General features: G+C 42.0%; 2 protein-coding genes across 8 annotated transcripts; one reads left to right on the top strand and one right to left on the bottom strand.

Annotated features, from left to right (window-relative positions):
* Positions 1 to 1940: 1940 nt before the first annotated feature.
* LOC115688056 (tRNA wybutosine-synthesizing protein 2/3/4) lies at positions 1941 to 10697 on the bottom strand. 7 transcript variants are annotated; one of them, XM_030613791.2, is made up of 10 exons: positions 9890 to 10697; positions 8563 to 8962; positions 7001 to 8185; positions 6709 to 6838; positions 6090 to 6325; positions 5707 to 5842; positions 4871 to 4947; positions 3548 to 3654; positions 3348 to 3469; positions 1941 to 2477 (listed from the first exon to the last, which is right to left on the bottom strand). In XM_030613791.2, exons 1-9 carry the CDS (start codon positions 10662 to 10664, stop codon positions 3357 to 3359), a joined length of 3159 nt encoding a protein of 1052 aa, XP_030469651.1. In that variant the 5' UTR covers positions 10665 to 10697; the 3' UTR covers positions 1941 to 2477; positions 3348 to 3356. The 7 variants fall into 7 exon arrangements, 1 of the variants encoding a protein (XP_030469651.1); XR_008817432.1 differs by lacking the exons at positions 1941 to 2477; positions 3348 to 3469 and adding an exon at positions 4052 to 4320 and having other exon boundaries at positions 3621 to 3654; XR_008817433.1 differs by lacking the exons at positions 1941 to 2477; positions 3348 to 3469 and having other exon boundaries at positions 3621 to 3654; positions 5707 to 5769.
* Positions 10698 to 11734: 1037 nt separating this feature from the next.
* On the top strand, positions 11735 to 20732 carry LOC115688115 (uncharacterized). Its single transcript, XM_030613858.2, has 9 exons — positions 11735 to 11870; positions 12448 to 14165; positions 15121 to 15481; positions 15722 to 15806; positions 16061 to 16117; positions 17034 to 17093; positions 17181 to 17402; positions 17865 to 19334; positions 20016 to 20732. Exons 2-9 carry the CDS (start codon positions 12563 to 12565, stop codon positions 20448 to 20450), a joined length of 4293 nt encoding a protein of 1430 aa, XP_030469718.1. The 5' UTR covers positions 11735 to 11870; positions 12448 to 12562; the 3' UTR covers positions 20451 to 20732.
* The last annotated feature ends 576 nt before the right edge of the window (positions 20733 to 21308 follow it).

Genomic DNA, 21308 nt, shown 5'->3' with positions numbered 1-21308 from the left:
ACAGCCCCGGAGCTTGGCTCCGACCGCCGTCCTAATGCCAACAATGTAGGCTAAGCCATTGACCGATCGCTCACTTCATCTCGGACTACGCCGCCCGTAGCTGCATTTCTCGAGTCACCTTTAGTAAATCAACATCGATAATCAATTTGCGTATTATAATCACTGGATTATGATGTCACGCTGATCTTAAGAACCAATTTAGATGATGGCTCAAAACTAAGCTAAGCCAAGCCTAATAGCCAGCCGATACCGACACTATTTTTTTTTTTTTTTGGGAATCGTGTCGATCTTCTGGTGTTTTCATAAGATCTTCCGCCTTAAGATAAGGTGGGCCCACAAATTCATAAAATATCGTGGGGCCCTTTCCCTGTCCCCCCCCCAAAGTAAGAAAAGTCATCGTCCCAAATTCCCAATTAAGAAAATATTACAACAGAATTTCTTTAATTTAAATTATGCAGCACGTACATTTTAACCTTTTCTTAATTAGAAATGCCCGTAATTTTCGCAGTATCGAATCATTAATACGTGAATTCGCGTTATCATTTTTCGCGGTTTTTTCTTTCTCAATTTCGGATCGTGATTTGAATTTTATCGGGAAAACAAAACCCCGTCGGGTACCTACGAAATCCGCCGAACATCTTGGTGAAATGCTGAATTAAGTAAAAAAAAAAATGAAACGAGTTATGTAATATATTGATCATTGACCCAAGAAACTGAGGAGGAATTTTGTCGATCCGCTTGCTTTTTCTTTGAAAGAAAGATTGCAAGGACAGACAATGAATGACCTAACCACGCTATCAATTCTTCCTCCTTGTTACCAATGTAGAAAATAAAAAATTGCATGGAGATCCGCATTTGCGTGTAGGGCATGGCGCTTTTTGGTTTGACTCGGAGGGAAGCCCGTACACGTTTTAGGCGAACGTTAGTCAAGACTAGGGGTGAGCGGTTCCCGATCCGGTCCGGTTCCAAGGTGGAACCGGGAACCGGACCGAAAGAACCGGTTCTCAATTTTGGGAACCACGGACTGGACCGGTTGGTTCTAGGACCGGGAACCGGTTACTTAGAGTTTAGGATTTTTTTTTTGTCAAACACTTAAGGTTTGGTTCACATTTTACTAATTTTTGTCAATAAATTTATGTCAATGAAGTTCACTTAGGGTTTAATTCACATTTTACTATTTTTTATCAATGAATTTATGATAATGAAGTTCACTTAGAGTTTAGTTCACATTTTATTAATTTTTTTAAAGAAAAAAATAATAAAAATATATATTAAATAGTCGGTCCGGTCCGGTCCGGTCCCGGTTTGGACGGTCCAAGTTGCTCACCCCTAGTAAAGACCCCGGTGCATACGATTCGTTAGATCATGCATAGGTCCCGATGCATCAGGTGTGGCCAGTGATTTGCTCGGTGCCACGTGGGGGTCTTCCTGTAAAACCATAAAGATCTGGTTCCCGAGAAGGCGACGGCCGTAGGATCAAGCAAGAGCAAAATCTCATCTGTCGATCATAATTTTAAGGTTTGGTTTCACGACGCTGTATATAAGAGATACGACAGAATGTACGTGAATACGACCGATTACTATTGGAGAACCGATTTCCCAGTGAACCCATAGAAGGTACCGGGTTGTGCATGTTCAAAAGATTTTGTTATCGTGTAGCGATTGACATGCAAATCATACATCCGGAATGCATAAAAGCTCTACTTGATTTTAAGGTCAAATGACTCATCTGTCATGTCCAAGTACCGACATTATCGTAAAGAGGCGACAATTTTCGACCCGACTCGAGATATTAGACAGATGCAAAACTATCGCCGGCGGTGCCGCCGACATTAACTCACGTGACAATTACAACATAGGAGGGAAGTGATGGAGCATGAGAACTCATGCATGAGTTTGAGCCAGTGCGCTTATGGACTGCCCTGTAAGAGAAACCTGGAGACATCTGAATAACAAAGTTGAAATAGCTGACTAATCAAGTTTTGACATGTATAAAAAAAAGAGCCCTAATCGCGGCATTAAGCGGCGTTAGCGGGAAATATGAAACATCGATAACGGAGTTGAAGTTAGCCGGCAACCGTTAGGAGTTCCGATTTACTCTCTTGCCAATAGTCGAGGGCTCGTGAAGTTCACCTTGACACAGAAGTTGTATAATACTTCGAGCATCGCTTTTGCTTACTGAACATTTTATCATCCGTTGCCCCGGGGCGTTTTTCTTGTTGTGATACTTGTCAAATCCAATAGAGCGAATGAAGATGTCTTGTGCAGCAAATCCTTTTCCTTCGAAACCCTACAGGCCTCCATGTCTCTCCCGTGTTGAGCAGCATTCCCTTCTTCAAACTCTGTTTATGTCTAGTTCAAAGTTTCCGATGCATCTTGTTCCTCTAGAATATATCGAAAGTTTTGGTGCTAAAAATGCAATAGTTTTCGCCAACAATCATCACCTTTGTTGAGGTTTCTTGGAGGTCATTGACTTGCTACAAAAGAAACAGTACATAACTAATGTCAATCACCACACACTAAAGAATTGTGTAATACATGCAAACTAAATCAATCATAATCTGCCACAGGGCTCTGAATACGGAGTTAAGTGTGTTCTCATTCATGATAAGCGATTAAATGTCTAATTAAACAATCAAGTTATGGATGAGAATTCCTATCAATTCTCTAAATCAAAAACTCACTAAAAATCAAGATTTGTCATAACAAGAAAATGGTATTTGAACGACTAATGAGTCGTCCAAGAATATCCAATCACTCCCACTGAATCACAATCCCATCTATACCAGTCTTATATTCCACCATAATTTTAAAAATTTATTACATCTGAAAACATTTTATTTTGGTTTTGTAACTATTTCAGAGTAGATCATACAACAATATTTTTTACTAAAAGAAAAAAAAATTCCGTAGGTAGTAAATACTACGGCTAACTCTACCGTGTTGCACCCCAACACGCTAGGCTTGACACGTGCATGTTATGCACCATAATCAAATTTGAGCAAGCACTTGATTAGCATTACTCATCATATTCTTAGTCAAAGGTGTTACGGCGAGAAGCCATAGAAGTTGTAGCACAAGTTTGATTAAATCAAATCAACTAATTTCAAGAGGAGGCCATAATAAGTAATTGGACAAACATGGAGCGAACATGGTAAAGCACGCTTAAATGAAACTCGAAGAAAATACTTTTGGCATTGAGTAAAAAGCACAATAATACCATGACAAATGCTCTTCAAAAAAGTAATTGATAATCCAGTGCAATCGCATCCTCTCTTTTCACTCTGCCTCTACCTATCTTATCAGATCAAGTAACCTAAACTTTCATTCTGAAATACCGAACATACCTTGAGCAATCATGACGAACTCTGAATATGTCTGCATCTGACGTCGATAACAAGATGGCGAACGTGTGGCGCATACCACTTCACTCTCTCCATGTGTTCTATTACAACTTCCCAAGGATATCCTGCAAAGAACCAGCAACCACAACAGTGTTGGCGGCTCGTATTCCACATTCAACTGATCTTTCAGTACAAGCACTTACCTTCAGATTTAGCAATTTCATGCAATGATCGTGAAACGTACTCAGCCCATGTACTCTCCTCTGAATCTTTCACATTTCCATGCACATGTAGCATCCCGCCTTCCTTCCTACATTGATGGAACTGACTTTATGTGGGTAGACTCAAAAACTCATGACTGTACTCAAGCTTAAAAATACGTTATTTATCACACAAACCACGAAAGATATGACAATGTCATACTCGACAATCTAGTGCAGAACATTCGATGCTGAACCTAATTTTCTAATAGTGCATTGCATTCAATTTATCCAGCCTACACTGCACTAAACATCAAACTCTCACAAGTGGGTTATTTTCATAATTCCACAAGCAAACAACCAAGAGCATTCAAATCAATATCCCCTAAATAAGATTGATTTCATCGATTAAATATTAATTTTTTATTTTCAAAACCACTCAATTCCAGCTGATGTCACATGATAATCAGTTAATTGGATAAAAATAGAGAAAAACAAAAAGACAACCTGCTGTCTTCATTGCTATGTATGTCTTATATGTATATCCTGGAAATTATTTTAAATATCTCAGTAACTACCCACTCCCTCCAATTGTCTCCTTTCCCAACTCTGCTAGTGCCTGCCTCCCATTTGTGTCACTAGTCAAGATAACATTCTTTTTCAAATTGAACAAGCTAATGCAAGCGTCCATTGTCTTTGTATAGTGGATCGTCATTGCATGAGGTGAAGGATTCACATGCAGAAAGAACCAAGTTCCCACCATTCCGATCAGTTGCCTGCGTGGGAGAATGATCTTGAGCTCTAAGGGCAATGCTTTAACGTTTCAAATCTATACTAAGAGCACTACCAATGGTTGAAAGTCAAAATTTAAACTTGCTTAAGGTAATATAATGGAACTACTCCTCCACATGGTCTGCTTAAGCAAGGTTAACAAAAGGTGACAGCCTATCTTATGACCCTCGCAAACAGGACAATAAATGTAGCCAGGAGATGGAGGAATGAGAGCATCACATAATATCTTCATTCGAAATCAGAGACTTCATCAACAAATTTAAGGATGCTCTAACCACAAAAATTTCCTATCATAGGTGGCTCTAATCCCCTCCTTTTGAATTCCCATTTGTTGACAATTCAATTCACGGGTCAAAAAGAAATACAGAAACATGTGATTACTTCACGATGATGTTCAGAAATTTCTAGCTTCAGAAAAACATAAATATCCTGAGAAATTTTCAGCTTCTCATCATGCAAGATCATCTGTCAAAATTTTTCTGGACAGCTAATCATATTTATGGAGAATGTTGAGCAAGGAAAGTCGAAAGTCACCTTAATGACCTTATAGCAGTTACCCAGCTGCCCTCACTCGAAGGAAGGAGACCAAGACACACTCGATCAGCAATTCCCTATAAGAAAGCGTCAAGGAGTCAATATCAGATGCAAAGTTTATTTATACCATCCACACTATCTCCATATGCTCCTTCCAAAAACCATAGGTTAGAATATCTTGATTATAGAAAACAAACAAACCCAATCCACAAGAGGACACTTCATAAGCCAATACATCAGCAATACACATGGTTAATCAATTATAAACAAAAAATGGTTATCCCATTTAAAGATAAATCCAATGCTTTACAACAAAGAGAAGAACGTAAAAGCATTTACAAGTAATTTTAGAGTAATCAAGATTATGTAAGTTGACTTAGACAAGTCTCGTCAAAAAACGAGTTGCACAATGCAAAAGTTTAACGTAGCACATTTATTCTGTGCAGGATATGTAAAATCAACAACGAACCATTCACTGATTGAGAATCAAACTCCAAGAACATACTACAACCAGGTCTGCAATAACTGACAGAACTAAAAGGTGCCAAATCATATTTGTAAAAGAAACATGAGCCCTACATGCTTCAAAGCAAATTCAAAGATATTAAAGACTTCCAGGAACAGTCCCTCCAAGGTCAGTATCCTTCAAATCTTCTTCAGAGTTCAGACTCAGTACGATTAGCAATTAGAAGTCAGCCGTAACTTTTCGATTGTATTACATTAGATCAAATGTAAATCATTTAAATTACCCTCTTTAACTTACTTCAGAGCAAGTGGATACAGGATTACACTAGGCTGCAAACAAAAAAATACATATAAGTAGAACTTATTCCCACCTTGGGTGCTGTGATCCGATTATCTCCTTCAAGAACGACACAGCGATCTATAACTGAATTGGCCTGCAAATTGTGACGTAGTGCCTCAATGGCATGAGGGTTCCATTCACAGGCATATACTAGCTTAGCCTGAGCCCTGATCAATAAATTTTTTTGTGAAAAGCACATAAAATTAAAAAGAACAACTAAAAGTGCAAGAGATATTAATACTAATTATCGCAGTTTCCTTCTTGGAAAATAATCAGCATGAATAACCTCTCACTGTCAAAATCTACCGGATTTGTATTGGTAAGATATTGCAGCCCTATAATGCAAAGCTTTATTTCTTTTCCATTTTCATGACACCCACTACCAAATTGAAGGTGAATAAGAGTTAATCATACCTAACAAGGAAGGGCAACACAAAGTATCCAATTCCAGCGAACAAATCAACAACAACTTCGCCTCGACAATCTAGACGAGCCATGCGACACTTTTCGGAAAGATTGCCCCACGAGAACATGCACTTAGTAGCATCAAAAGAATACAAGATACCATTTTCACGGTGGGCAACCCAACCATCATCACCAGATAGGATCTTCAGAGCACTGTCCCTCGTAGAAGTACGTGCAACATAGCCCTACAAAAGCCAACAGAATTTATTCTAAAATCCAAGAAAAGAAACACAAAAATGCACCATAAGTTTTCAAAACAAGATGAATCATGATTTTTAAGTCAACTAGTAGAAGAGAACCAGGTTTCTACAAATCGGAGAACATGTTTTGCAAAGGCATTTCCAGCTCAATGGCAAACGAGTGTCACAGCTTCAGAAAAACCAATAAGATATAAAGGGATCAATACCCCCAAAAAAATGTTACTACACATATGCCAGATACTCTGTCAATTCAGATATTTAACATATACAAATAATGCACTAATTATAGATGCGCTTTTTGAAGCCACCTTCAGAACCCCCAAAAGGATAAGGAAGGAGAAGGCAGTAAATATCAGCACAAAACTTACTTGGCGAGCAAGGCGACGAGTATTGAGGACTTTGGCAATAACGGGCCAGAGCTCCTCACCAATTGTCTCCCAAATTGGATCCTTGAAGGATGCTTCTGGAAGAACAACAATATCTCCCAGCCGTTCCCATCTGACGCGGAAAACAGAAACACAGTTGAGAAGATGACATAAAATTGAACTCCCATTAAAAACACTCTTGAAGAGACACATAGAACAATAAAGGAACATCATGTGCTTTAATCAAGTAAACTAATGGTCAGACACCAAACTCCCAAGCCTTTGAAACACAAACCTTGTGGGAAGCTGCTCAAGAAGTTCTTCCGATAACCCTCTCTGCTTAAGTAGCACCGCAACCGCTTCCCTCATCACAGCATATGGAGATCTAGCAACTTTTCTGACTTCTCCAACTCTATCAACCAGCACAGTTGCACCAGCTTGCTTCAAAAGATTCCAGGCAGCTGACCAGGTATTCTGATTCAACAAGACATCTGATTCTACCGATTGTTTTGAAGAACACAGCTCATTTAGCTCCTCAAAAACATCTGCTCCATGTTCCTGCTTCTCATACAGAGCATGAAATTTTTCAGTCACGGGGAAACAAATATGCATCCCATCCTCACTGGTATATACCTTCCTCCCCATGTCCAACCATCCAAACTTCTTCAATAAGTCCTTTGCTAGCTTTGCACGGTTTCTTTCAACTTGTAGAAGCCAATGCATGGGATTTGTCCGAGGTCCTACCAAATTAATTGCTTCTTCAAACTTTAAGTCAGAATTTTCACCTAAACTTTGAGCATGCTTACGTTGTAGACCTTGACCCTGACACCGACCATGTGTTTCCTCGGCTACCTCTCCTTGACGGAAAGGGTGCTTGTCTCCACTGGACAGCATACTGTGACTTGAGCTATCTAAATGGTGCAGGTTAATTTTCATGGGCTCACTAAACGTTGTTCCAAATGCATAACAAGATGCCCCACCCCCCATCACGACAAGATCATCACCAACGATGTTCACTGTAGTACGCACGAACAAATATCTGCTGACCGAATTGAGTGTCACACGCTTCCAGCTTTGCAGCTGCAGATCAAGCAGTGACAACTCTTGAAGATGCTGTTTGACAGGACAACCACCAATGATGCCTATATAATGCTTGTAGACAAACATTGAATGAGAGAACCTAGCATGTGGTCCTTTGCCCAATGTCTTCTCCCTTTGCCAAGCACATGCCTGAATGTCAAAGCTGTACAAATCTCCCAATGCTTTTTCACCATCATATCCTCCAAACATGAAAACCTTTGATCCATATGCCACCATAGAGTGTGAATGACGAGGACACGGCTGATCCCCACCTACAGCCCACTCTTCCCAGCATAAATTGCTTGTATCCAAGACAAAGCAGGATGAACAGATTGATTCATTGTTCAGTCCACCATATACAAAAATCTTCGAACCTAAAACTGCCGCTGAATGGCGATGCCTGTTCAATGTTTGGATTAATTTAAAAGCTAAGTATGACAAATATGTGCTTTTGGAGTAAATGCACGTATCTAGGCATGCAGAGCATGGACAAAAGCAAGGATGATGTTCTGTAAGTATTTGCATGTAGATCCAAGTTCAATTATGTACATGCAGCAAAAGAAAACTCCAAAACTCTCAAATTAAACTCAATTTTGAGCAAGTTGAAATGAAAAGCAAAGACAATCTGAAGTATGATAACTAAGCAACCTTAAAAATTTGATTGTACACTTCATAGCGGGAAAAAGGTAGTGTTGAGGACTTAATGATATCAATGCTAAATGCCAAAAAGATTATGACTAAGAAACTCTCTTGCAGCAAATCACCACTTGGCAGTACCTTGGAGGAAACACATGACCATTGCAGTTTAACAATTTCCATTCATTAGTAGTTGTGTTGAAGACCCATACATCACTTAGAATATTTAATGGATCAGTCCGGCCACCAATGACAAACATTTGATCTCCAACCAATGTTGCTGTATGGCCCATTCGTGGAGATGGAGCACTTCTAACAGCAATAGTCTCTAATGTGCAGGACGATGGATCAAGAAGTAAACAGTCATTTCTTCTTGCATGCCTTCCCATTCCTCCAAAACCACCAAAAACAAGAAGTTCTTCACGGTTTTTCCAATCCACTGTGCAGGCAGAGTGACCCCAGAGGAATAGTTTCTCCTGAGGTTCACCCAGAATTTTCAGGGGAGTAATAGACAAGCTGCAATCCTGATGCACTGTAGGCCCTGCCAATTGTTCAAAAACTCAGACTTGCTTGCATCTAAACGGAAAGCTTCCTGCAATCAAAACCAGATTAACATGCAGTCATTCTGTAATGGATTTCAATAGACACCACCTAAAAGCTTTAGCTCTCCACTCACAATTTTGGACTGCGCAGCCTTTATCAGGTGAAACTTGAAAGGATATAGGCATGAGGAAAGAGAACTTTTTGAAAGTCAGCATAATACATATAATTATAAATTGTAGAGACTGCAGTGCAGCCCGACCTCCCAAAATCAATTTCTTGTGAACCAGTTAATAATAAGAAAAAGACATCTATAAGAATTATCACTTGCTCTATAAGAAATTTCTTGCTTAACCGGTTGGTGATAAGAAAATTTGGTCATTATTATAGATGCCTATAAGTTCATTTATTGCTTGCTGTAGCTCCTAAATCATCCTGAATCCATCAAATCTAGCTGCAAGTTGTATCTTTGTATCTTCTCCACATATACAATTTGATACTCAGACAAAGCATAGATCATAACAAACCAGGCATCCACAAAGAAACTTGCCAAGCCATGTTTCATCCTAATGTATTAGCAGCGCACCAGAAGCAAAGTAGCATACGATAAGATTATCCCTCGAACTAGCAATTCGATTAGCCTTTTCTTTACGAAACAAGAAGAAAATGTATTAAGACAGTACAAGCATGATCAGTAGCCTTTGCCAATTCATGCGACACAGTTGCAGATGCGACACAACACAAATGTCACGAACACTAAACCAGTCGATTGCCCGAAAATCGAACCAACCATCTATAAATGTCATCGAACATTAACAGGGAATGAAGTTCGGCTTCGATTTTAGCCACTTCATTTACACCAAAACGACACGGTAAGCAATACAAACGAAACCGAATCACGGAACATGTAATGAATTGGAGGTCTCACCATCTCTGGCATTTCCATCCAAAGTAGCACCAGCTTCTGAACTCCCAACACAAGTAACACTCTCACACTCACACTCTTTTAAACTCTCAGCATTCCTTGACAAACTCTCGGTCTTCTCATCACCAGCACCATTCACTTCGCCCTCCGAACTCCACATCCTCCGCAACGCTTGATGAAACTTCTCGGTCCTCCTCCTGTTGGCCTCCATCTTCTCGTTCGCCACCCCGACGAGGAACTTCACGTACTCGCGCGGCACCACGATCTCCCGCGCGTCTCCCAGCGGCACCTCCATCCGGATCGAGCACCGGACGGCGACGATCACCCTCGTGCTCGCGCTCGTGATCCCCGACTCCCGGAACCCGCAGGCGATGGCGGTGGACACCAGCAGCTGCGCCGAGCTCAAGTCCCTGCACTCGACCGCCACGATGAGCGGCTCGAACCGAAACACCAGCTCGGACGAGCCGGCTCGGCCCGGCTCGGCGGGGAAGAGCGAGGACAGCACGGAGTCGGGATCGGCGGGGTCGTGGGAGATGTAGAGCCAGGTCCCGCCGCGGGCCTTCTTGTTCTTGGCGGCGGCGGCGGCGGCGGCGGGGGGAGGTTGGGAGAGGATGGAGATGCGGCCGCTGCAGGAGCTGGTGGTGTAGTATGAAGGGTGGCGGTTGATGGTGGCGAGGAGGGGGACGATGGGAGCGTCCAGCGAGCCTTTCGGCGACCTGTCGGCGTCGGAGCGGCCGAGGGACGCGAGCGTCGTCGCTTTCCTCCTCTCGAACTCCATCGGCGGCGGCGGCGCTCTCCTCCTCTCCCTCTCCCTCTCTCTCTCTCAGTGTATAGAGCGCAACCTGACCGGTCGAACTCCGGGCGATCGACCGGGCCGGTTCGGGTTGAATCCAGGTACCGGCCCGAATTGGCCTTGCTCGGCCGGTTTAAAGGTCGGTTCGCGAGGGGATTAGTCCGGGAAATCGGCCTTGACTAGTTCGGTTTCCAATTCTATATCCTGAATCGGCCGGTTTTAATCTATTTAAAAGCCCGAAACCTAGCTGGTTCTAGAGCAAAATATGAAGCCTATAAGGCGGTTCCCAAATCTATCTTGGAATCGTATTGATTTTGAACCATATTAACTTTAACTGTATCCGTTTGTTTTACGGAAAAATGTTACATCTCTGGAAAATGCTTTTTAGGAAGTCAATTTTCAGGAAATGTCGACATTGTCCTATATGTGGTTGAAATTTGAAAAATATTTTCCGTTGGAAAGGAAAAATCGATTTGATTTTCTACAACCATACAATATTCGGATGTTAGTGACTTACGCGAATAGTCAGGAAACCAAGCATGAACACCAGGATCTCGAGTCCAGCCTCGATGGAACGCGATCCATGCAATGCCACTTTGGTCCTGAGCAAGAGTGCAGGCATTGATCCCACAACCACATAATCCGGAAATCGAGAACTCGATGCTTGTGCATTACTTTTTGGTGCCCTGACTCGAGTCCACAGAAGCCGGACTCGAAGCCTCGTGCCCGTGCTCAAATTCCGGCACACGGACTTGGGTCCACAGAGATCGAGCGCAAGACCTCGATGACTAGGTCCCCGGCGCTGAAGCGATGGACACAGACCCGGGTGTCGGGACTAAACACCGATATTTAGCTATATTTTGAAAAATGATTTTCACTTTTTAAAAAAAAGGAAAATCATTTTTTTTCCGAATTTAATGATAGGTCTTCCCTCTACCGAAGAGAGATAGATGGGCCGAGAGGGAGGAAAGAGTTTGGGATTGAAGAGACCAGGCCCATCCCACAGGCCCAACAGACCAATAAACTCCGCCTTTCTCAGTACCGGCGTCTCTCTCTCTCTCCTCCACCCCTTCTCTCCATCTCTCTCTCTGCGCTCCGCCACTCTCGCCTCCCTGCAGCTCGTCGCCGCCGATTCGCCGCCGATGTCCGCCGTCGCCGGGCCTAGCTCGCCGATTCGCCGCCGTAAGCAAGGTGAGCCTCGCCCTCCCCCCCCCCCCCCCCCTTCTTCCGTGCCCGCGCTCGCCCGCTGGTCAGATCCCCGAGCCGACGCCCCTCACCTTCCAAATCCCGTTTTCCTAAATGCGTTTCGTTTTGGGCGGCACTCCCTTCACGCCTCTCGACACCGAACCGCCTCGTGCCCTAGCTCTAGAATCCGCGGACAATTCTTGGCTTTTGTAGGCAATGAATGTCGTGATCCAAGTCTCGATCGTTCCTGTAATTCGAGTCCGCTGGAAACACTCTTATCGTTGGATTGTGATGCTTGGACACGAGATTGTTCATCTGCTCATGTGCAAGTATTATGCGTTTCTCGCTCGTGCTTGTCTATACAGTTGTCGTGTGCTTCGTATGAGCTGTTGATTGAGTGGGTAATTCTTGCCCGTGGCAATGATTGCGGGTTGTCTACTTCTCTGTCGTGGGGGGGGGGGGGGGGGGGACAGTGGATGATAGCCACGAGTTGTTTGTTTTTAGACGGCCCGAGCGCGTGCATGGGTCGAAGCTCTGTGCCTCCAGTCATGTCGACCTCTAATGTTGTGTCTTTCGTGTTCAGGGATTGGCATTGTTCTTTTGTCCTTCATCTACTGGACTGTTGGGAGTGTCATTGCATCGAGAAGAAAAGATTATGCGTAATCGTTGAGTATTTGCTTTGCTACGAAATTGATGAGATGTCGTCTTGCGCGAATTCGTCTGGCAGAGGCGGCCATATTGGTCAAGCTGACACTGTGCCCACCGGTTCAAACTTAGATGAACGGCCTAAAAGTCCAGCAAAAGCTGAAGAGGAGGAAGACGAGGATGAAGATGTAGATTTTAATCCCTTTCTAAAGGAAACACCTTCACCAGATGCTTCATCGAGTCTGAGCTCGGAAATTGAAGGAATAGATGGTGACGTTGTTGAAAACGGGGTTAAACCTTTACAGACAGCAGAAATTTATTCATCAGAGTTGACTGATGAGGGTCAGAGTTTTGTTGTTGAAGATTCTGAGCATTGTGAGGGGGGAAATTTGGTGCTAAATACTCTTTCCCCTAAGCTAGTATGTGAACAAGAATTGCCCGAACTTGTTGCCGGAAGGCTCTCTAAGACAGATTCAGAGATCCTATCTCTAGCTGAAAATGGCCATTTACAAGGAAAGGAAGATCATACGGGCGGCAGACCTGACTCCCACAGCGACATGGTTGAGGAAGCTACAAATAGCTGGAAGCCGGCATCTCACTCTGATGGCGAGGATGCTATTTGCAAGCGTACAAGGGCTCGTTATTCTCTGGCAAGTTTTACTCTCGATGAACTTGAGAGTTTTCTCCAAGAGACGGATGATGATGATGACATTCAAAATGTTGATGATGAAGAAGAGTACAAAAAATTTCTCTCAGCTGTTTTATTAGGTGGAGATGGCGGTGGTCATCCAACTCCAGAAACTGGAAATGTCGATGATGAAGATGAGGATAATGATGCTGACTTTGAGATTGAACTCGAAGAAGCACTTGAGAGTGACCTTGATGACAGACCTAGTGATAAAATCACGAAAGGAAATTATGAGTTGTCCAGAAGGCGGCCTGAGACAAGGCAGAACAGACGTAAAAGCACTTCTGCAGAGTGTAAAAAGAAGCTTCTTCAACATGGGAAGAGGCCATTGCGTCCCCTTTTACCATTAGTACCTGTTGGATCGACTTCATATTTACCAGCGTTGAGCGGACAACCTTCTATCACTGATGCTCCTCTGAACTATGCATCTTTAGCAGCTAATGCTGGTTGCATAAATGGGTTTGCTCCTAATCAGATTGGCCAGTTGTATTGTCTAATACATGAGCACGTGCAGCTTCTTATTCAAATACATTCTCTTTGCATTCTCGATCCCTCTCGGCAACACATTGCATCACAAGTTGAAGAATTGATTTTACAAATGCTTCATAAACGTGATCAGGTAGTAGCTCGGAGAAGCATACCATATCCTGGTATTTGCTTTTCCCCTGCATATGTTTGTTCATCAACATCTGAGGGTTCTAAAAGATCAAACATGGCACAACACACTTTGGTATCTGCTCCTACATTAGATGCTCAGAGGGTTACCTCTACTGCGGATAATCAGATGCTGGCAACTCTAAATGGTTCCCAGGGTCAAGGACATGATGAAAATGCTGGCAGTCAGGCTGTATGTTCTCGAGCGATGGAGGGTTCTGTCTGGTTGCCATATATAAGTGGTCCTGTACTATCGGTTTTGGATGTAGCTCCGCTTACTTTAGTGAAGAATTACATCGATGATCTGCGTATTGGTAAGCTGTTTGCCACTTAGTTGTTCTTAGTCTATTTGGGTAATAGGTTTCAGTAGGATATGAGGGTTTTCCTGGATCAGTTTGGTTTCTTATGGAAAAATTCAAACCGAATCAATTATGATAGTTTGAAATTTTAGATCGAGTGCAAATTTGACTGTAGAGGTTACCAAACTGGGAATGTTAAACCTTTAAACCCAACTTGGTTATAAATGTGAACCACTATTGTTTGCAGTAAGGTTTTAGACTAGAAGGGCATAAACTGCTGCAACACAAAGTTAATTCTGGCTTGGCTATAGCCTAATGTTCTCATTGGCAATTCAGTTCAATGATTTGTCTGGCCTTTAACTAGTTTGTTTTTTATCGGGATATTTTAAATGAATCCCTCTAGTTAGCTGGGATATGGTGTTGGCATTTGGGTAATTGTACTGCCACTTGGATTTTGGTTGTAAGTGATGGCTTGAAGTATAGTGGCCTGTAGTGGGATTGGCCTTCCCACTTTGTTTGATGAAGAAATGAAGTTAACATACCCATAAAAAATGTCAACCATATAGTAAAATTGAGATTCTGTCATGTTGTCCAATCTGAAGATGCACTGCATAATTTGTGTGTTCTTGTTCAGCAATAGATTTAATTCTAAGCTGTAGATTACAATTGTTTTTTGTAGATCTGTATGTGGTAGGATATGGATGGATTTGTGAGCTATTATTTTTTTTTATATACAACCTAGGTAATGTAGATAAATAATAAAATAATGCACAATTTCGGTTGAAGTTCTTTTAGAGTAAGTTAAACAAAAGTTATACCAACTTAATCGGTTTGACAATTTTTAAACCGTAGATGGCAAACAAATTAATGTACAATGACCTATTTCCTCCGTCAGGGATATTGGTTTTTGCTTTCTTAATGGCCATAGGACAGAGAGCTTATTTTAATTGGCTTGTATTTATCATGACAGTTGTCCGGGAGCAGCGGCGATGGCATGTTGAATCTACCAGTAATATTCTCTCTGAAAGGGAGCCTCTGTTTCCCATTTCCAGCTCTCTGTCACCTGTAGAAGGTGATAATCAAGTTTTAAGTGGACCTTCTCCATCAAATGCTCGTACTGGTTCTCCTTCCTCTGGTCATCATCTGCTTAAGAGATCATTAGCTGCGGCAATTGTGGAAAGTGCAAAGAAGCAATCAGTTGCCTTAGTCCAGAAGGATGTTGCAAAGTCGGCTCAGATATTCTTTCCACTGTTTAATCAAGCACTTTTTCCTCATAAACCACCCCCTACTGCTGTGGCAAACAGGGTGCTTTTCACTGATGCTGAGGATGAGTAAGTTGCATACTGCTATTTTTGTTGTTTCTCACTAGTTTAGAGTGAATCTTTTGAAGGTTGAAGAAAGGTAATGAAGGTTGTATGCAGTAGGAACTGTAAACAGAAATTAATTGGGGCAGAAAGTAACTGTGCTGCTGTATGCGTACTTGTTTGATGTCTGTGGAACTTTTACAGCTTGACTGTCACAATGTCAGAAATAATCAAAGTTTTGACCCCATTGGTATGATAACGGTGCAGGCTACTTGCATTGGGGATAATGGAATTTAATACAGATTGGAAGGCAATTCAGCAACGATTTCTTCCTTGCAAGTCTAAGCATCAGGTACTTTTTGGGCTTTATCGCTTATTTTATGGGTACAACCTTTTAGGTAACCTTTTTTCCTGAACAAAAGTAATTCTAGAATTATTCGCTCATTACAACATGTTAAGTTTTTTTGTTTAAGACAGCTCCTACTGTTGATGAATTAAGTTTGTAGTTTTTTAAGGTGCTTAGTGAGGAGAAGTTTTGACTGAGTACCGGGCTTTTTATGCCTGTTTAAGTCTATAATGGCATCATCATGAATATATCTGTTGCAGATTTTTGTACGGCAGAAGAATCGCTGCTCATCCAAGGCTCCAGAGAATCCCATAAAGGTGTGTGTTTCTACCATAGTCAACTTATGATTCTTAATTATTGATTTGTGCACTGGATACTTGGCTAGCATTATCTACTGACCTGGGGGCAAAATCGAGCCGCTTCAAGAATGAGGCAAAAGAGACATTAAGCATTTTAACTTGGATGTTGATGATGATGATGATGATATATCATCATCATTATTATTATTGTGTATCTTTCGTATCCTTTTTTCAAAATCATTAAGTGAAACAGATGGATTTATCTTGAATGAGTTTGACAATAAGTTACTATAAACTGGAGAGTTTGTTCCTTTTTAGAGGTGTTGCGGGGGCGATTTGCTTGAAATAGGTAAAAACTGTTAATGTATAATCCTTTTGGAAGGAGCGGTGGTTGCAAAAGTAATAATTGGGCCTCGCTTGACGTTTTCAATTTAAGGATGTTATGGTTATCTGGGCTCAAGGTGGGTTAAAGCAGAGTTAATTTTAATCCAGAACTTGAGATAATGGATGTAATCAAAAGACAAAAGAAGAAGAAGAAAGGATGAGATATAGACCAGAAATGATGGATGTCAGTCTTGCGTCTAGCACATGGATACCAGAGTATACAATCAAGTAGTTGGAAGTAATTCTGATTGATGTTACACTAGTGATTTGGACTTCAAAATAAAGTTGTATAGATATTTAAAGCTTTGTGTCTCAAGACCTTTAACTTAAGATTATACGAGCCCTGCTCCCTGGGAACCAATGCTGAACCTTTCTTGGAATTTGTTTCAATGGATATGTGCTGCAACGATCACGTTTTGGGAGGATCACTCTCCTTTATGCAAATGAGTTAGAGGAAAAATCAAGGAAAAGAGAGATCTTTAATGCAAATATTTGAGATATCTCTTTCTATTAGTAGCATGTTTTCTTCACCATAAGTAACCATTTGTAGGCAGTAAGGAGGATGAAAACCTCTCCATTGACCGCGGAAGAGGTGCAATGTATACAGGAGGTAAATTCTGAAGTTGTTCATTCTTTAGAATCTGATTGTTGTTTTACGGAAAGCCGTATAAGACACCTGTGACGTAAATAATTCCAGGGGTTCAAGATTTATAAACTTGACTGGATGTCAGTATGCAAATTCATTGTGCCACATAGAGATCCATCCTTATTACCTCGTCAGTGGCGAGTTGCCTTGGGAACTCAGAAGTCATACAAACAGAATCCAACTAAAAAGGAGAAGAGAAGGGCATATGAAGCAGAACGGAGAAGGCGCAGAGGTGCAGATCCAGCGAGTTGGCTAAATGTATCTGAGAAGGAGGTCTGCAAATTTCACTTTTGAACATGACATGTTGATTTTCGGTCTTTCACATCTTTCCACTTCACGAATAAGCTGCTAATATAACGGTCATACAAGTGGGTATTTGTCATTTGCCTAGAAACATTGCATAGATTACCATACACCGTCCCATGCAGACATTTATATTATAATTATCCATGTTTCCTTCAGAAATGACTTGATTACATTGTAGTCTTGTGATGAGTCTCAGTTGGTGCCATAATCTAATTATGTGGTTTGCAGTGCCTTTAGTAAGTAAAGCTTCCATCTATTGAATGTCTCCAGTCACTTTGGGACTATTTAGTGGAAAAGAGCATGAATTTAGTCTAAAAAATTAGACCAAGGAGCTTTCACAATATATTGATAAATTTCCGCCTCCCTCTGCCTTTCTTTCCATAACGATGTTCAAGGGGATTTCAGCTGTGTATTGGCCATTGGTTGCAGGACTATCAGGTTGAGCATGCTGGCGGGGAGAACAGTTGTGAAGACGATTGCGTTGATGACCCTGAGGAAGCTTATGTACACGAGGGATTTTTAGTGGACTGGAGACCATCTTTCAAACAACCTCACCCTCATGTGGGAAAAGGTGGCCTCCATGCCACAAGGGAAGAGGGTGCTTATGACACGCATTGTGAAACACAACGCCACGCTGGAAACATGCATCAGTTTCCAATTGCATCAAGTTTTCAGAATACTTATTCTGCATCTCGTGTCATCCATAACAATGTGCATGGTACCTCAGTACCAATTCATCCAGTTTCTGACACAAGTTTGTGGACACCCAAATCTCCATTTGGTCTCCTTTCACACAGAGGTCGTCAAACTGACAATGCACGCTTAGTAAAATTAGCACCAAACTTGCCCCCAGTGAATCTTCCTCAGAATGTTCGTGTTATTTCTCAGTCTGCATACCTAAGCCGTGATGGAGCAGCTTCCACTATTACTGGGAGTGCGGATAATCGACCATGTCATGCAGCAAAGATTGGAGACACACCAGCTGCCCAGCAGAGCAAAAGTATGTCTCTGAATGATTCTCTTGCGTGTGTGCAGCGAGAAGAATCAAGAGTTTTCAAGGAGAAAACCATCAATGAGGAAAGGGGCATTGATTCTGATTCCCAGATGCATCCCTTACTCTTCCAGGTCCCTGAAGATGGTCGCCTGCCTTATTACCCATCAAACTGCAATACCCTTGCTCCTGCCCCTTTAAGTTTTTTTCCTGGAAGCCAGCCTCAATTAAATCTTAGTCTTTTTCATAATCCTCACCAGCTAAACAATGACAGATCTTTTAGGCCTAGGGACTCTGCTTTCGATATACGTGGTAGTGGAATTGACTTCCATCCGCTACTTCAAGGAACCGAAGAGGTGAACAGTGATTTAACATCTACTAGTTCAAAGGCTCACCAGTCTGTTTCTGATGCTGTGCAAGCTAAGGTACCAGCCAGTGGTGGCTCCTTGACTACTGGCACAGATCTTTCTTGTTGTGCGGATAGAGCTAGTGAATTGGACCTAGATATACACCTGAGTTCTTCATCCTCATTGGGAAAGACAATAGGAAGGAACACTGGGGCTACTCATAAACTTATAACCCCCATCAAGCATTCAACGAAATCTGGAACTTTGCTTAAAAGCCAACAAACAAGCGGTCCTTTTGATCAGCAGCCTGAAAATCTGTCTTCGGTTAGAAGTGACATAATTCAAGGATCCCAAATGTCGAGCAGACCAAATGATGTTGTTCAATCCAACATTGATTTGGCAGGGGATGAGTCTCATCCAGGAATTGTTATGGAACAGGAAGAGTTGAGCGACTCTGATGAAGACATGGAAGAACATGTTGAATTTGAATGTGAGGAGATGGCTGATTCTGAAGGAGAGGAAGAATCAAGCATGGAGATTGTTGCTGATACATATAACAAGGTGCTTACTCATTTCTGGCATCTTCATACCAAGTTGCTTTCTAGTGCTCAGGGTGCAGAATTTGTTGTTTTTGCTAATCTTATATGTCAAGGTATACGCATGGTGTATAGTAGGTGTTAAAATCATTCATTCGGTTTGGTTGTAACCTAGTACATAGGTCTTCCAGACCGCTGCTTGTCTGGTGGATAATTTCTGATATACAGTTGAGGAGGGTTGGTAGTAATAGTTGTCTTCTAACTTTTTCTTGAACTATCTACGCACAATATTTTTTTTCTCAAAATTGCGTACAAGGAAGAATTGTTTCAGATATTTGATTTTGACGATGTCGCGTTGCTATCTTCATTCTTTAACCTCTCACTTTGGTAGACTTACCCCGTTGGAACATTTCTTAATGTTGCGATTATATTACTACTTTTGATTTGGTTCCCGATGATTTTCTTTTGGCAATATGTCCTGCTAAACTCCTCTGATGTTCAGCACTGATTTGGTTCCCTCACTGAGTCATTATTCCAGGGGCTCCCCTCCATCCTACTCTCCTAACTTTAGTCTTACAGGCAGGCACACACTCATGCATGCGAATTAAGCTTTCCCTACTGCTGTGAAAGTGAACTTTTCTATAATCTAAATTGTTATGCTAGCGTTCTGAAATTGTCTTCGGATCTTGTATTGCCTTCTTGCTAGGAGGTCCAGAATCATGCTGTAGAGAAGGTGGTGATGGAACCACACGAAGATCATCGGCATGAGCCGAGAAATGGTCATCGTCTTAAATCTGATGATTCTACACCTGGAAACAGCAGCCTTCCTTCCTTAAAGTTGGGTCTCACATGTGAAGGGAGAGACATGGCGAGTAAATCATGGTTGAGTTTGGATTCGAGGTTGCGAGGCTGTCCTCCAAATCCAACTGGTGAAACAAAGGCTCGTAAGCTTCGTTCCCCTCGTCCAAGCAGATCCTGCAAGAAGACAAAAACATGCACTAGAAATAATATGGAGCAGGTACATGACCAAGCTACGGAGGCAGCAAAACGGCTTGATTTGGGCACTTCCACCATCCCCAACAGGCGGCCTCGAAAGCGGACATGCAGGGGTAATGCAAATTCAGAAGTAAGATTGCTATGAAGAGTGGTTGATTTGGATGCTGTAAATAGTAAAGAGAAATCTTTATCTCCAATTTTGTACTACTCTCTGTGCATAGCATGGATCGAATGATGTTCACAATTGGCCTAGTGGATGGATGACGGACGAATCGCCATTCTATGTGAGATTGAAGTACAGTGAAAATGCTTTTGGGGAATATATTTTTTTGATTTAGGACGGGGCTTGAATGTAAGTCCTGTCGTGTGAATATCTCCTCGACGAAAGGCACGAAGAAATGAACATGACCTCTTACATTTTGTTGTCTCAGAGGTCCTCTCTCTCTCTCTCTCTCTCTCTCTCTCATGGATTTATTTTTTCTTCATTACAAGTGAATGTTTTTAGGTTGATATTGTTTACAGTCCACGGTCCGGACTACATCGCTGAGATTCTATCCCGCAAGGCATTGCCACTGTGTAGCCCTTGATGTTATCTAACGTGGTGTGTTGTATCAATTCAGTTGTGTGCAGCTCGTGATCCTACTGATTATGAGTTGGTGATTCGAATGTTGCATGGTAAAAGTTAATTTTCTACTCATGGTCATAATAGTGGCCTGTTGGTGTTGCTTATGAGATTTTATCAGGGTGAACGAGCTGTCCGTGCTCCCCGCGTATAGTGCACATTAGCTCAATATCCTTGACGCTCATGGAGCTACTTCGCGTGTTCTGCATTTTGATCCTCACTTGCCATCACATCAACACTGACAATCTCACCTCTGATCCTCCAGGTCATAAGAGGGAACAGTGTCGTAACTGCAGAAGCTCTTGAACCGGCGAACGAGACTTGGGTCCATTCAGTTCTTGTATTTCGTAGATGTTATGAACTCCCTTGCTATGAATTCTG

Source organism: Syzygium oleosum, unplaced genomic scaffold, assembly GCF_021117445.2.
Source record: "Syzygium oleosum isolate NSW1041296 unplaced genomic scaffold, Sole_v2.1 Sole_v2.11, whole genome shotgun sequence".
NCBI lineage: Eukaryota > Viridiplantae > Streptophyta > Magnoliopsida > Myrtales > Myrtaceae > Syzygium > Syzygium oleosum.
The sequence above is the reverse complement of the archived record's forward strand: the minus strand, read 5'-3'. Positions and strand labels throughout refer to the sequence as shown.